Raw genomic sequence first — 18055 nt, 5'->3', positions numbered from 1 at the left:
AGCGCCTCCTGATGATGAATGCAGCAATACTCGTGGCAGGTATTATTTGGTAGTTTGGTCATTTTATTTCACTAATTTGGCTACTGTCAAACATCATCAGGGAAACGGTTTGAATTTCCGCTTGGTTAAAAAAAACATTAGTGTTCCATTTGAGATGACACCATATAATATACTGTTGAGTGTGTACGTACATAAATACATAGTGCATAGTGTATAGCTTATCACTTTTTGTCATCATTTACTCTTTATTACTCTTTATCTTTATTAGTTTCAAATCTATACGAGTTTTTCTATTCTGTTTAACACAATTGAAAATATTTTGAAAAATGTTAAACCATTGATTTCCATAGCATTTGGTTTTCCTACTATGAAAGTCAGTGGTTACAGATTTTCAGCTTTCTTCAAAATATCTTCTTTTGTGTTTAAAAGAATAAAGAAACTCATAAACATTTGGAAACTCGAGGGTGAGTCGATAGTGATTTTAAAATATGGGTGAACTATCACTTTAAGACTTCAAAGTATTCAAAAAGTTTTCATGAAATGTTATTGAAAGATTTGCATTAGCATTGTCGATCTATGAAATGACAAATAAAGTTCACTAGACTAAATAGTATGAAACTGGCTTTGGTGTGTCACAGACAAATGATTGTTGATTATACAGTTGAAGTCAGAATTATTAGCCCCCGTTAATTTTTTTTCCCCAATTTCTGTTTAACGGAGAGAAGATTTTTTCAACATATTTCTAATCATAATAGTTTTAATAACTCATTTCTAATAACTGATTAGTTTCATTTTTGCCATGATGACAGTAAATAATATTTGACTAGAAATTTTTCAAGACACTTCTATACAGCTTAAAGTGACATTTTAAGGCTTAACTAGGTTAATTAGGTTAACAAGGCAGGTTAGGGTAATTAGGCAAGTTATTGTATAACGATGGTTTGTTCTGTAGACTATCGAAAAAAATATAGCTTAAAGGGGCTAATGATATTAGCCTTACAACGTTTTTTAAAAATTTAAAACTGCTTTTATTCTTGCTGAAAAAAAAACAAATAAGACTTTCTCCAGAAGAAAGAATATTATTAGGCATACTGTGAAAATTTCCTTGCTCTGTTAAACATCATTTGGGAAATACTTAAAAAAGAAAAAAAATTCAAAGGCGAGCTAATAATTCTGACTTTAACTGTTAAACCTATAGCATAAATTAACTGTTCATCAAAGATGATCTCTGTTTGACCAAGGGATGATGATTGTAGTATTTGAATATATAGAGTGCTGTAGTGGTTATGAATTTTTGTTGGTCAATATAGACATAAAAAGCAATAAACAAAGCAATTTCAATGAGGTCCTCTCACAATCATTGCTCAGACCCTAATAAGCTCTGTGATAAAACGGTTAATGAATCTTAGATTTTTTAAATAAGCCTTCACACATTGACACAATTTTTAAAGGAATTTGGAAACCAGGATGCAATAGCCAGAAGTAAAAACAAAAAAATTGGCTGTAAATGAACTACTCCACATCACATATTTAACAAATTTTCTCAGAAATAGTTTGAGAGACTGCATCTGTAAACACAGTAAATCTAGTGAGAAGATGAGTTTTCCTGCTCAGCGTGATGACATTTAATGTTTTCAATAATCTAGTCTCATTTAGTCACTTGTTATTAACCACCTTTTCAAGACATAGGGCTATTACTTATGTAAAAATATAAGTTAAAAAATCTTCATGCGGTATTGTCAACTACAGGCCTTAATTTAGACATTTAACTGAAAGCCATTTAATGTATATTGATTCTTGAATAATGAAACTGGAAGTGCTAAAATGCAAACTAATTTCTGGGTTTGGCATGCAAAAATACCCCATGCTCTGTTTGCATATAACAGCGCCCAGTTTTGCAGTGACATAATGATCACTTATTAGTGAACTGTTGCTGTGAAAGTGTTTAATACACTTTTCAATTAATTGTAGAATTAAAAAAAAATCCATTAAAAAAATAAATTAAGGATTCAAAAAAACAATCAAAAATATAGCTGCAAGCAGCAATTATGAGGGCCAAGCAGCCCAGCGGCCACATCATAAACAAGCTACAGAGCAACTGGAAAATTCTATAACTTTTTGGCAGCATGGTCTGAGCCAAATTTGGTGGAAATTGAGCCAACGATCTATGAAGAGTTCAAAACAACAGATTTTCAAACTAATTCAAGATGGTGGACACTCATAATTGTTTTGTATACAATCAAAATGAAATCAGATAATACTGATTTGTTGCTTTTCAATTGCAATTCAGTTTTGTACTGCTTTTTTAACCCATATCGTGGCATCGAGTCTACACTTTTAGTTTTTTTTGTATTTTCACATTTGTATTCAAATGTGGGAAAATTGCTCTTTAGGTCAGAGGTTGTTGTTTGTAAATAGTCTTTGGAGGTTCCTCTGGCATTTTATTCTGTGTAAAACTAGCATATGGTGTAATTTGCTTGTAGCCTGTTCTGGAAATAGGTGAAGGCAGGATGGAGTAATTGAACGAATTATCAAGAGAACGAGTAAACAAATGAAAATCATTCACCTTTGCTTCTGGAGCTGACGCCCCAGCTCGTGTTCTCCGGTAGAAGCTTGTCTGGTGGTCTTTATTAGAGAGAAGCTGTGTCCCCTGCAGCGAGGAACACCTTAATCTCAAGCGCAAGTCAGCGTGTATAGCTGAGCTTTGAAAAGAACATCTGTTCCCAGCCCCATGGGGAAGATAAAGGTGCTATGGCTTTCAAGCTGCAGATTCATCTCTATGAGAGTGGATCTATTGCTGTATATTGTTGTCATACAACATAATATACAGTGACACAAGAAACAAGCATTGCAGAAGTGAGCATTTGCATATGGACATACAAAAGCTAATGTTAGCCGAGCACTACCAGCTTTGCATTTTCTCAGGGGAATTATGGGAAAGTCAGAGAGAACTTCCTTTGAATGACGCATAATCCAACATTTTAGTGTCCTAGCTCATGGCCTAAAAAGAGTATTTAGAAGCGGAAAATTAGAACATTGCATTGAGCATTGCATTGCACACTACAGGGAATGGCACTTCTGCAATGTCTTCTGCTGTCGCTATTATATACTAGTTACCCTTTTAAATTGCATAGCATTATGTGACGAGTAGCATCTCACTTTAAAATGAACAAATTTGTTTACATCTTTTTTTTTTTTTGATGGATAGTTCACCCCCCCAAAAAAATTTAAGTTGTCATCATTTACTCAACCTGGACTTGTTCCAAACCGTTTTGCCCTTTTTGATCTTCTGTTAAACACTAAAGAAAATATATTGAAGAATGCTGGAAACCTGTAACCATTGACTTCCATAATATCTGTATATATATTGCTAATGAATCAAAGAAACATTGACTTTCGTCGTTTCTTTGTCTACTTTTATTTAAAATTTGGTTTGGGTGGGTAATAGTACACCACCTTTTTTTAGCACCACTGGAACCCAGCATTTTTTACAGTGTGAGATTCAACCCAGAATCTAGCATAAAATACTAGAAATATTATATAATGCACATAAACATTCTCCATTTTTGTTAAGTATAAATTTAAAGGGATAGTTTACCTTATAATACATATTTAGACATTAAACATTTTTGTCACGTTGTTTTAAATGAGATGATACTAGCATTAAACGATGGCTGAATTTTCTAATTCGTGCAAACTATGCCTTTAAAAGTTCATCTATGAATGTTTAATGTGTACTGCAGCATTTTCAGTTCCTCTGACTCACGCCGGTTTTATTTACATTTTATTTGTCTCACTAGCAGGAAAGCAGAGCGGCTGAGTCAGATCTGTTGTGATGGACTTCATACTGTTAAACTGCGTTCAAGTAGCTGCTCACTGCTAAGTATTCTGACACTTTTTGACCAAAAAGAGGTTCAGATGGGCTAAAAAAAATAAAGAAATTTCAGAGCAGTTGACTGAACACATTGTAGTACATGATACATGTTGTTTTATCACTTGCTTTTAAACATGTTTGAGTTGTTTTGAATATTATTATTTAGCTAGCTCTGTTGAATTCTACTAATTAAATGTCACTTTGAAAAATGTAATATGTGAACTGTCTCTATCTTCAAATGCTTCAAATGTGCATTGTACTGTTCCTTAACTTGAATTCCAGGCCATTTGATATCTTTATATTGATAGCGATTTTCGCCAACTGCATGGCCTTAGCTGTATATGTCCCTTTCCCCGAGGATGATTCCAACTCAACCAACCACGACTTGGTGAGTAGATTATTTTAGCATTTTGACCTTTTACACAATTCATCCTGACCACTGCTGTGACCCCAAACCCTGTACTCTGATTAATTGCTGTATTCATATGAAGAGTGAGAGTCTTAGGTCAAAGAGCATCTCTTAAGAGATAATATCTCATCTTCTAATGAAGAATAAGCCCTGCCCTTTTACTTTTTAATAGAGTACATTAGTGCCTGCCTACTTATATTTTTTGACATTTGTTCTTGGGAGTATTGTCCTATTTAGTTTTTTGCAATGTTTTAAGCCATGAACCAAACCAATCAGTTATGGGTGACAACATTACACATTTTAGAAAAAAAACTATGTATTATTATGCATTGGAATCATGCAGTCAGGTCAAATCAAAAATGATAATTTTAGTGTGTGGAGAGACTGATTCATTACATAATTTGCAGCATTTCATTGAGGTGGGTGGTGCTAAAGATGTATTTAGCTTTTTTCACACTGCAATTGATTGGTGATTGGTGGAATTTTCTGTGCAGCTTTACATTTAATGTAATTTTCTGCACAAATTTGACTATTAATGCAATTGTCTTCAAAATATGTTGAATGAATGCGAACAAATGGCCTCGACAAAAGAGTATACATTCCATATTCAACATTGGAGGTCACAGCAGATCTGTCTTTGACATTTTATCAGTTTTGCATAGTTTACATTGCATGATTTTAGCCCTGATTGTTGTTTACCAGTAGGTTTTGTAAAACTGCAGACAAATGGCCAAAATCAAGTGAAAATCTTGCAGTGTGAATTCAAGAGTTTACACTTAGATGATGATTGATTATAAAGCTTGTTTGGCATGCTGTCACCACCAATCACCAATCAATTGCAGTGTGAAAAAAGCTAAATACATCTTTAGCACCACCCACCTCAATGAAATGCTGCAAATTATGTAATGAATCAGAGAGAGCGCTGAGCTCATAAGATCCTCGAGCCTGGGGCTCACTCCCGTTTGCAAGGCGAGAGGGGAGTTTGAGCTCAGGTAAATCTCGAGAACCCCCCCCCGTAGTAGCTAATGAACAGATAGTGATTGCTCTTAAGAGATAACTACTTACTAGGAGTATGTCTATGGTGCCTATTTGGATTAGTCAATTAACTTAAGTTGCATGATTTTGGACGGTGGGAGGAAACCGGGGAACCCGGGAGAAACCCACGCGAGCATGGGGAGAACGTGTAAACTCCGCACAGAAACATCAGCCAACTTGGTAAGGACTAGAACCAGTGCCACCCATCTAGGAAAGGGGGAGGAGTAGGGAAAGGGGATTCTTTAAAACGAAGATGGCTGTTATATGGAACTTAGGGTATTTATAGTGGCTTAGGAATCATCTGATTGGTGAATCATGAATTGGATAATGCGGGACCAGCCGCAAGCAATCATAAGCACGTGATCCTCTCGAAATTAGTTTATAAATAAACTTCACTTCTCAAAGACATAATGTTGCATACTAAATATCTGGACCTGTCTGCTATTCAAAATCCTGCTGTTCTGACTGAAAAACACATCGGTGATGACCTACAGCCTGTCAGAGAGCAAGATACAGGGCAGTGAGGAGTTTCGACAGATGTTATAGACCACAATATCAGAATAAATAAGCTTTAAAGGTGCTATATGTAAGTTTTTGACTCCTCTAAAGCAGAAAACAGCACAATATGTTTGCAGACATTTAAGTAACATGCTAAAATCTGAAAATTCAGTGCTAAATGTCTGCTTTGAAAATGTGCGTTCCGTGCCGGAATGTCTATCTTTGTTTTGGTCTCTATAACCTGCCCACTGCCAGTTTACCCAATTATATTTCAGTACCCTGGGATGCCTTGGTGGAAAACACACTGTATTTTTTTTAAGTCTTGAAGCATAAATCTGCATGAATGGATAGAAATGTGACCTCTGGGGGATCGTAGCAGCCTCTGAAATGTGATAGAGTTTCAGAAATGTAAAAAATCCACATGATAAAATAATAACATTATTATTAAGTACATGCCAAGCGATCATTGTGATATTTGTTGGCACAGTTCTAACATACATTTTCAAATAAGTTAGATGTTTATTTTTTTTCAAGGTCTGAGGTAAAATACTTTATCTGCTGCTCCTTTCATTATGGCAATACTGTACATGTCATGTAAAATGTTATTTAAAGTCACATTTGTAGCAGTTAACACTGAATGAAGCACATAATCAGTACCTGAGGGGATCATTGTCATAGTAGTTTTATGCTGTTGTTCAGCCATGAGAAATATGCCTTAAACATGTCTAAAATAAAAATATAAGGTGTTGGATATTACAAAAATTTCTTTTAACTTACTTTTGTTGGGTGTTGTTACATGTAGTTATTGTGTTAGCTTGATAATCAGGCATGCTCGCTCCTCTTGGTGTCGTCAATCTGGCAAACTGTCGGAGGTGAGGCTGAGTGAAAAGTTTTTTGATTTTGGACTGCAATACTTAGTTCAGCCTTACTTAGTTCAATCGAGCCGAGACCATCTCATTCAGGTGATCTCGGACAGATTGTTTTGGCACGGATCCGAGCGCGATTGCTGGATTCACATATGTCAAACGAATCGCGCTAAGTGTGAAAAGCGAGGTTCCGAAACAAAAGTCTAGGTGTGAAAGCACCCTAAGTTGTGGTTTAAAATGTGTTGTCTTTAAAAATAATAGCAAACTGGAAAGAGTTTACTTTATAGATTTCTGAGGAGTTATTGATTAATTTCGTCCTTTGAGAACAGGTAAATGTCTTTGTCCTCTCCGAGCCACAGCTTTGTGATTTTATACGTGTGCATTCCTGGAAGGACAAAAACAAATCTGTCTCATCATAATCTCGATGATCTTTTCTGAGAACAGATGCATGCTCAGCTTAGACATTTTCTATTCAAACTTGCCTCGCTTCCTTTCAACAAACCGCTTAGCTTGTACAGTTCAATTGATCTGATTTTGAACTTTTCGCATAAATGATTTATATTTAGACAAGCAGAGCATTCGGATGGCAGATTTGGCGGGTTCTGAGGGGGTGGATGTTCTTCTCCGTGCTTTGGACAGAGAAGACGATTGTGAGTTGAGATAAGACAGCTGTTCGATCTTGTGGCTCAGCATGAGGGCTTCATGATTTGTGAATAGCTCTCATGGCTACTGGCGCGGTTTAATTTAGTGATTTTTAGCAGCTCAGACAGGAAAGAGAAATGGCATGTGGAGATTTTGCATCCTGGGTTTTTTTTCTTTCCCCCAAGCATTTTGGAGCTGCATTTAAAGGAGCGTTTCACATTTTGTTGAGTTTGTGTCAAAAGTCTTTTTGAAACGTGCAAACTGAGCCGGTGAGTTTTTCTGATGGAATTAAAAGTAGATGTTATTCACAGGAAGCCAGTGAGAAAAGAGTGATCAAAAAATATCTGAGTTTTGTTGGGTTTGTGTCAAAAGTCTTTTTGAAATGTGCAAACTGGGCTGATGGATTTAAAAGTAGATGTTATCCAGAGGCAGCCAATGAACTTCATGTGGTGCGATTATGCAAATTTTAAATGATTTTTGTTAACTGCACAGTATTTAACTGTAATATGAACTGTATTTTCCCCAATACTGGGTTGCAGCTGGAAGGGCATCCGCTGTGTAAAACATTGTTGGAATTTAATTCAATTTCATTCAATGTTTCAATGTTGGCAGTTCATTCTGTTTCGGCGACCTCTGAAACAGAGACTAAGCCGTAGGAGAATGAATGAAAGAACTGTATTTTACTGTAGGACAGTTATGCAGTATGTTCCTTTATATTAAATAAAATGAAAATATGAAAATGACCGTATATTTTACAGTAAAGATATATACGTAAAAATACTGTATATGCATATAGAGCAAGATAAATGGTTCTGTAAATGTAAATACAGTATACAGTAAGTAATTACTGTAGATTTTTTTGAAATGTGCAAACTGGGCTGGTGAATTTTTCCTGATGGAATTAAAAGTAGACGTTATTCACAGGTAGCCAATGAAGTCCATGTGCTGCGATTATGCAAATTTTAAATGATTTTTGTTAACTTAACTTTAACTGTAATTTGAACTGTATTTTTTTCCAATACTGGGTTGCAGCTGGAAGGGCATCCGCTGCATTAAACATTTGTTGGAATAGTTGGCGGTTCATTCCGTTGTGGCGACCTCTGAAACAGAAACTAAGCCAAAGGAGAATAAATGAATGAACGAATGAACGAATGAATGAACTACACTAGATTATTTTGAAATAAAAATCTAGGCTGTGATCAGATGTACCTCCGGTCACGTACTTTGTTGTCCCCAGAAATGTAGATCTGGGTACATATCCGCAATGAGCCTGGGTTGGTTAAATGCATCATAACAGTCTGTTACCATTATAGCATAACCAGCTGCTTCATTATAGCATATGTTAAGATTACTGTCAATCTCACAAACAAGGAATCATCCTTTCCATTCACACAGGACAAAAATACATGCTTTATTGGTTGTTTTCCTCTTGATATTTTAGATTTTTTTTTCACGTGTCCGCTGTTATCTCATCCCTCTGTGTTCCCCTGTGTGTTAAACAGCATGAGGTAATCGTCGAGTGAAATTTCATCAGAATCCCAGCAGGTATGATAACATACATCCCTGGTTGTCTCGCAAGGGTGAACAGAGTTCATGCTGTGGAGCCTGTAGGTACATTACAGGGTCCGAGATGTGCCAGAAGCCCATACTATAAACTGGCTTTTATGTTGAGATTACATACAGATGAATAGTATGTAATATTTACATTACGGCTGCACAATATTTTGTTTCAGCATTAATATTGCGATGTGCGTGTCCGCAATAGTCACATCACAGGTTATGCAGTGTTAAGTTGGGATTATAGCTGATCAGACAACAGTTGGGAATACATGAGATTTGTGGAGTCATTGCAAAGTATAACCATAACAGAGTGAAACACTGTCATTTGCATGAGTTTTAAAGGCATTTCAAGAGAGTTTAAAGCATTTGGGCACAAAAATGTACAATACGATGAAGACTATACTATTTCTGTACCTGAATACTGTTTGACTCTCGGAAAAACATTGTTGACTTTTTCATTGCTCTATTGTAATTACTTTGCGTGTAATTTTTTAAATGTTTTTTATACATGATGTATACCATGGCGGCACGGTGGCTCAGTGGTTAGCACTGTCTTCTCACAGAAAGAAAGGTCATTGGTTCGAGTCCTGGCTGGGCCAGTTGGCATTTCTGTGTGGAGTTTGCATGTTCTTATTTATCATTTATCATCGCTGTATGCAAATACACCAGCTCAGGCAGTAGCCTATTGCGGACTAATTTCATTAGCTGACGTTGCTATGATGATCGCGTCAGCCCCAACTTCAGACACGCCCTCTGTCAAGCGTTGACGCTGAAGCCCCGTGTGAATGGGGCGTAATATGTGAATGATGTTTGCGCATGCATTATAATTTTGGCTCGAGGGAGTGGTGCCTGGGGGGGCGCCAGTGAAATTGGACAATCTTGTGGGGGGGCGTGTGTCCTAAAAGTTTGAAAACCCCTGGTCTAAAGGGGAATCTTGTGGTTATATTGTATGATTGGTTTTACTGCTTTTATTCTGTAATTGTAAATTGCTAAGGCTGTGATGATATAATAGAAAGTGAACAATAGAAATACATGGGTACAACCTAGTAGTGCATTCCCGTCTCATAATACCTTGCAAATGAGTACAGAGATTGTCTGTCGCTGATTTTAGAACAACAGAGAATACCTCACACTCTGTACGACTACATGAGCTGCTTTCAGAGCAACGAGAACTCAAAAATAGTGTCCATGGCACAGATCAGGCATTGTAACTGTTTAGAAAGTTGGTTGATTGGTAAATCTTCATAAAGTTTGCTCAGCTTAGCGTTTTAATTTTGGTTTTAGATGCAGCTTATGGGACTTGGTTAGGATCAATAAGGAGGTCCATTTTCAAACATGTTTAAGTTCTTAGTATTGTTTAAAGCATTTTTCAAAGCAAAACTTTATCACCGAGTGCACACATTCACTAGGGATGCAGTGTTTATCGTCTATGATAATATCATAATTGCTGTTTTAACGATGTATGAGCTTACAGTTTGTCACTCACTTTACAAAAAACTAGCAAAAACATGTCTTGAGAGCTAATATAAGCATGTTAGGGGAGGCACAGTGACTCAGTGGTTAGCACTGTCGCCTCACAGCAATAAGGTTGCTGGTTTGAGTCCCGGCTGGGCCAGTTGGCATTTCTGTGTGGAGTTTGCATGTTTTCCCCATGTTCGTATGGGTTTACTGCAGGTGCTCCGGTTTCCCCTCACAGTGCAAAGACATGCGCTATAGGTGAATTGGGTAAGCAAAATTGGCCGTTGTGGATCAGTGTGTGTGTGAATGCAAGAGTGTATGGGAGTTTCCCAGAAGTGGGTTGCGCTATCTGCTACGTAAAACATATGCTGGAATAGTTGGCGGTACAGGTCATTAAATTAATAAAAATTGCTTAATATAATATTTTCAATGATTTAGATTTCAAATATAATTAAATTTCACACGTATCTTTAAGAAAATGTATCAATTCAATCAAAATATTAAGGAGTACAGTTTGTTTTGCAGCTATCATTTAACACTAAATCTTTGAGTAAAATATATATGTAAATAAAAAACTGGCATTGCATAGTATTTCACAATATTCCACCCTTTACTACTCTACTGCCTGTCAAATGTCAGACCTCCTGTGGTTAAATGCTGACCACCTGTTTAGCGCAACACAGTTATGAATAATGTAAATGCTGTATCAGTGTATATTACAGCACCCATGTAGCTTTCATATGTCATTCGGCCACCACAAAACAACAATAATGTCTGTTCTGTGTTATAGGGTTTTTCTATGCTTCATTGTATGCATGAGTTCCCTGCATATGAGGTGTCCTATTTCTAAGGGACTCCATTACCTAAAGGTCTCAGCTTTCATTTGGCCCTTCTGTGCGAAAAAGGTTTAGTATTGTTGTATAGAAAGTGAAAAGTCTCTAAGGAGGTTTCCGGGTACAAAACAAGTCAAGCAACAACAGCATCTGTGATCTGTGATGAAATTAATTTAAATAACGGATAAGGCAGAATTATTATATAGGTCAAATTAAAACAAATTATCGGATTCTTTGTATTGTCCATCATTTTAATATTAGTGCTTACTTGCTAAACATTGTTTTTAATGAACTGAAAGGTTATTTTTGTCATTTATATAAATGAAGTGCTGTGGAATTTTAATATTGTTATTTTTAGTCATAAAATGAAAGTAATTTTTTAGTTACTGTTAAATATACACTCACCGGCCACTTGTGCAACTGCTTAACGCAAATTTCTAATCAGCCAGTTACTCAAATGACCACTTGTTACACCCAAGATATGCAGAAGAGCATTTCTGAATGCACAACACGTCGAACCTTGAGGCGGATGCACTACAGCAGCAGAAGACCACACTGGATGCCACTCCCCTCAGCTAACAACAGGAAACAGGGGCTACGGTTTGCACAGACTCACCATAATTGGACAATAGAAGATTGGAAAAACTTTGCCTGATCTGATGAGTCTTGATTTCTGCTGCAACATTCGGGTGGTGAGGTCACAATTTGACATCAACAACATGAAAGCATGGATCCATCTTGCAGTGTATCAATGGTTCAGGCTGCTAGTGGTGGTGTAATGGTGTGGGGGATATTTTCTTGGCACACTTTGGGCCCATTAGTACCAATTGAGCATTGTTTTGACAGCCTACTTGAGTATTGTTGCTGACCATGTCCATATCTTTATGACCACAGTGTACCCATCTTCTGATGGCTAATTCCAGCAGGATAATGCACCATGTGATAAAGTGCGAATCATCTAAGACTGGTTTCTTGAAGATGACAATGAGTTCATTGTACTCAACTGGCCTCCACAGTCACCAGACTCAATTCAATAGAGCACCTTTGGGATGTGGTGGAATGGGAGATTTGCATCATGGATGTGCAGCTGACAAATCTGCAGCAACTGCGTAATGCTATCATGTCAATATGGACCAAAATCTCTGAGGAATATTTCCAGTACGTTGTTGAATCTATGCCTCAAAGGGTTAAGGCAGTTCTGAAGGCAACCTGGGTCCAACCCAGTACTAGAAGGGTGTACCTAATAAAGTGGCTGGGGAGTGTAGGTGTTTATACTATAAAATTATTTGTTAAATTTTCATTTTAATGCCAATTATTACTGATCATTCATAAAATATAGTTTATTTGAGCTTCTATACTGTTGACATAATTTTATGCTCATTTGTTATTAATTGAAAAAGATTATCATTTCATTTTTTAATTTATGCTTGTTTTTATGAACTGAAAGATTAGTCTGACATATTGACGTATTGATCCCGGGACATTCTTTAAGGCACTTCATTTTATTATTGATCGCTTAGCAAGAGATGCTTCAAGAGACTTACAGCTTGCAATGTCTTGTAATGTAACCTGATGATTCACATTTTGCACTTCACTTAACGATGAATTGTAACGTTAACGTATTATAACGTTGTGTTCTTACAACTATTACAACTATTCTTATTCATTAGATTTGTGCTTCAAATTGTCAGTTTGTCAAAAAAGGAACATCTTCAGTTGAGATGAATTCTTATATACAGTAGGCCTTTTATTAATTAAGTTTATTATAAAAAAATATCAGCTTGTTGATTCATTCATTCATTTTCTTTTTGGCTTAGTCTCTTTATTAATCAGGGGTCGCCACTGTGGAATGAACCGCCTCAGCTTGTTAATATTGTTCATAATTATAATATTGGTGCTTATTGGGTGAAAACATTGTTTTTAATGAACTTAAAGATTTTTTTTTGTAATTTATATAATTAAAGAACTGAATTTTTTTTTCATTGGTTATTTAAAAATATATGTAACTAGTAAAAATACAATATATAAATAAAGTAGTGCATATTTTTAAAAGTGGCTATTTTTTATGGTTGCAACCCAGCATTGCAAGTAATTTGAATAGCTGAAGGTTCACATTTTGCTCTTCGTTTGCTTTGCTGCTTATTACAACTCTGTTGTCCATTCTTATTCTTAAGATTTCAGCTAGTTACCATGCGTCAGTTTACCAAAAAAGAACATCTTCAGTGGAGATGAATTCTTATTTTTCATTTATTTCATTTGTTTTATTTATATATACAGGGACAATTTATACAGGTACATCTGTGATCCCTGGGCAGGAAGTTGTAACAAATTTAACAAGTTAAAAAAATAAAAACATAAAAGTAAAATATACACCTTATACACCATAATCAGTAAAATGAAACCAAATCAACGATTACATATTTGATTTTCTTTAAGCCAAACAGTTTTAAAATTATTAAAAGTAGTACTCTCTCTAATATGCACTGGTATTTTATCCCAACCTTTTGCTGCTCTGACTGAAAAAAAAAAAAACTAATTGTCAAGAAACGGTTCTCTTGAGTTTAACTGAACAATCACCGTTAACCAATGACCTTGCAGACAATCACACTGTTTGAGAGGTTGTGGTGCAAGATCATTAAAGATTTTATACATTAAACACACATCAGCATAAAATAAGAAATTGTTGGACGTTACACTGTAAAACCCAGCAGTCAACTTTATCAATTTAAATGCGTAGTCAACTTAAAATGTACTGAAAGTTAATTCTGCTTATTTGAAAAGAGTTTTGAACTCGGTGTTGAAGGTAATGGGTTAATAAAATACCTCATTACTTCAACTTAAATGGAGTAAGTTCATAGTACTCGTATAGACTAGTTTTTTAACTCAAATGGTTTGTAGCAATCGGTTTCCTTAAACGGTTTGAGTTGCCTTAACTTATTGGGTTTTACAGTACTCAGTTGGTTTGAGTTCTCTTCATTTATTGGGTTTTACTGTGCTCAAATTGCTTCGTTTACTCAAATGGATTAAGTTGACAGTACTCATTAGGATTAGTTTTTGATCTTTTTTTAGCAAAAAATGTTATAGTTTGTTTATTGATAATATACAGTGGTTTTAATGTTGTAATGTTCGTGTGAGACCAGCTTGTAGCACAATAAGACAAATGAGGTAAAAATCATTGTGTTCATAAAACGTTTAGCAGCAGCAATGGGTAACTGATGCCTAATGTATCTATAAATCCTCAGGCTTGCTCTAGCACTTTTGGAAACCTTCTTAATGTGTTTTTTAACATTTAAACTTGAGTCAATAATAGTAATTGAGTAATTATACCTCCGGGTTTCCTCCGGGTGCTCCGGTTTCCCCGGAGTCCAAAAACATGCGGTTCAAGTGAATTGTGTAGACTAAATTGTCCGTAGCGTATGTGTGTGAATGAGTGTGTATGGATGTTTCCCAGTGATGGATTGCAGCTGGAAGGGCATCCGCTGCATAAAACAAATGCTGGATAAGTTGGCGGTTCTGTCACGGATTGGTCAGGCTCTCACGATCCCCACTCACGAAGATCACCATCACCTGACTTCTAATGAGCACACAGCTGCATCACATTCACGAGCACCAGATAAAAGCACAGCACTCCAGTCGCTCATTGTCCGGGCTCGTCTCGACGAAAGCGGACAACTGAGCGACCACTCAGCGTAGTCATCCTCAGCTAAAACAAACGCTTTACTTACCTGTTCTCTTTGTATTCCTCCTAGTCTTCCTGGTCCACCCGAATCGTCCTGTCTTCCAGTCCTTCCAAGTCTGTGTCATCCTCTGTCAGCTGTATCTGGTGTGTGCTGTCCATCCTCGTGTATTCCTGTTACCCAGCCACGGAGGAAAAGACCCCAACATCATTCCTGATCCTCCTGGCTATCCTTCATGTGCTCCTTGTTGTCATTTAATAAACACCCTAACGTTTCCTTACCTCTGTCTCCTGTCCGCTTCATAACAGAAGCCCGGACCAATAACGACGACAACATGAGCACCCCCGATCACTTTCAAGAGCTGGTGGACCAGTTGAAGCGGATTCTACAGCCACCAGCTCCACTTTCCAACGCACCACCAGCACCGAGCACTTCCGCCTCCACAGTTTCTTCTTCGGCCCTTCCTTCCAGTCCCATGGCCCGACCAGCGCCCTACTCAGGCGGAGCGGGGGAGTGCAATGGTTTTCTGTTACAATGTTCCCTCATATTCGAAATGCAACCTTCTCTATATCCCACAGATAAGTCAAAGATCGCCTACATCGTATCACTACTCTCTGGGCTTGGAACCCACTCTCCGAATCCAGCTGGCCACATTAGATGATACTATGGGTCTGGAGAGATTCATCCAACATTCTCTCCGATGTTCCGATCGTCTCCGTTCCTATCAACAGGACACCATCACCCCCTCGTCTGCACTCCTCCAATCGCCTGAGTCAACAGCCTCTCCAGAACCAGAACCCATGATAATAGAGTCTGGAAGACTGACATCAGCGGAACGACAGAGGAGGCTGACCCGGGGTCTGTGTCTATACTGCGGTGTCAGTGGACACACCCGTATGGAGTGTCCCCTTCGTCCCATTCGGACTTCAGTGAGTGTATTCAGTACGAATATTGAACAATGTAAACCACTTACTACCACCGTACAAATAACTACTGCCTCTATTTCTCTCCTTGTCACAGCCCTCATCGACTCCGGGTCAGCAGGGAACTTCATCTCCCAATCCCTCTGTCGTCAACTCCACCTACGTACTGAGGCGTCCTCGCATATATACCAGATACAACCGATAACCCAGTGCACTCGATCTTCGACCCGTATCCATCGACAATGCGAAGACATCCTTCTTCAAGTGGGGTTGTTACATCAAGAGAGGATTCAATTTCTGGTTCTGGAGGGTGCAAATGTGGACATCATTCTAGGGCGCCCGTGGCTGGTGAAGCACGATCCCATCATCTCTTGGGGCACAGGAGAGATAAAGAAATGGGGATCTGGATGTACACCTACCTGTTTTCCAAATCTCCCTCTTCAAGGTCGGAACCCCATTTCTTTGTTTACAACATCGGTCGAGAGTCCTCCTGAGAAACAGTCTATCCACATTCCTAAGGAGTACAGCTCCTTTCATGATGTCTTCTGCCCCAAGAGAGCTTCCCAGCTACCGCCGCATCGGCCATGGGACTGCGCGATCGACCTAGTTCCAGATGCCCAGTTGCCAAGAGGTAGGATCTACCCGCTCTCGCTTCCAGAGAATCAGGCAATGGAAGATTACATAAGGGAGGCTCTGAGTCAGGGGTACATACGTCACTCAAAATCACCAGCCGCCTCAAGCTTCTTCTTTGTGGCCAAGAAGGACGGAGGGCTGCGTCCATGCATCGACTACAGGGTCCTAAATAACGGTACAGTAAAATACCGATATCCCCTTCCTCTGGTACCAGCCGCTTTGGAACAGCTCCGAGAAGCTAAAGTCTTCACTAAATTGGACCTCCGCAGCGCGTATAATCTGATAAGAATACGTGAGGGGGACCAATGGAAGACAGCATTCGTGACCCCTACTGGCCACTATGAATATGAGGTCATGCCTTACGGTCTGGTCAACGCCCCCCTCCGTATTCCAAAACTTCATTCATGAAGTCCTCCGGGAGTTTCTTCACCACTTTGTAATAGTGTACATAGATGACATCCTCATTTACTCCCGGAGTGAGGCCGAACATCGCCAACACGTTGCGGAGGTCCTACACACATTGAGAGAACATCACCTCTACCTCAAAGCGGAGAAATGCTCATTCCACCAGAAGTCGATTCATTTCTTGGGATACATCATTGACCAAACCGGTATACGTATGGATGGGAAGAAAATTGAGGCTGTTCTATCCTGGTCAGAACCCACTTCCATTAAGGAGCTCCAGAGGTTTCTTGGGTTTGCTAACTTTTATAGACGGTTTATCAAGGACTACAGCAGGATTACATCACCTCTCACTAATCTCCTCAAGGGTAAACCCAAAGGACTGGAGTGGACCAAAGAAGCAGCCGCAGCCTTCCGCCTTCTTAAGAAGGAGTTCACAAGGGCCCCACTCCTGACTCATCCTGACCCAAATCTTCCTTTCGTGGTGGAAGTGGACGCATCCACCACCGGCGTCGGGGCAGTATTATCCCAACATCATGATACACCGCCCCGACTGCATCCCTGTGCCTATTTCTCTCGGAAGTTGAGCCCGGCGGAGCAGAATTACAGCATAGGAGACAGGGAGCTTCTAGCAATCAAGCTAGCCTTGGAGGAGTGGCGTCACTGGTTGGAGGGAGCCAAACATCCGTTCCAGGTGATCACAGATCACAAAAACCTCCAATATATCAAGAGGCCAAGAGACTATGTCCACGTCAAGCCAGATGGTCACTTTTCTTCTCACGTTTTGATTTCTCCATTTCCTATCGTCCAGGACCCAAGAATCTAAGAGCAGACGCTCTCTCTCGTTTACACGAGCATCACGATCATGAAGAACTCCCAACGAAGATTCTTCCCGAACACATCTCCATTTGTCCGATCACCTGGAACGCTCCTCCAGTCGTTGCCACTCCGGAAGCCCCTGCTCCGCCGGGATGCCCTCCTCATCGGCAGTTCATACCACCTGAACACCGGGTAGATCTGATCCACTCCTTACATACCTCGCTAGGCACTGGACATCCAGGGATCAACAATACTCTCTCGCTAGTATCCCAACGATTCTGGTGGCCAAACATGGCAAGGGATGTGAGGCAATATGTTCAGGGCTGTAAGGACTGTGCCCAATCCAAGAGCCCACGTCATCTACCCGCTGGAAAGCTCCATCCCTTGCCGATTCCGAACCGTCCCTGGTCACACCTAGGAGTGGAC

General features: G+C 38.8%; 1 protein-coding gene across 1 annotated transcript in view; it reads left to right on the top strand.

The window, feature by feature from the left end:
* cacna1da (calcium channel, voltage-dependent, L type, alpha 1D subunit, a) overlaps positions 1-18055 on the top strand; it is a 173469-nt gene that overhangs the window by 1563 nt on the left and 153851 nt on the right. The window contains exon 2 of the mRNA XM_056468396.1: positions 4157-4262. Within this exon, the coding sequence (XP_056324371.1) occupies positions 4157-4262 (106 nt within the window). The remainder of the gene's footprint in view (positions 1-4156; positions 4263-18055) is intronic.

Source organism: Danio aesculapii, chromosome 11 (genome assembly GCF_903798145.1).
Source record: "Danio aesculapii chromosome 11, fDanAes4.1, whole genome shotgun sequence".
NCBI classification, from domain to species: domain Eukaryota; kingdom Metazoa; phylum Chordata; class Actinopteri; order Cypriniformes; family Danionidae; genus Danio; species Danio aesculapii.
The sequence above is the reverse complement of the archived record's forward strand: the minus strand, read 5'-3'. Positions and strand labels throughout refer to the sequence as shown.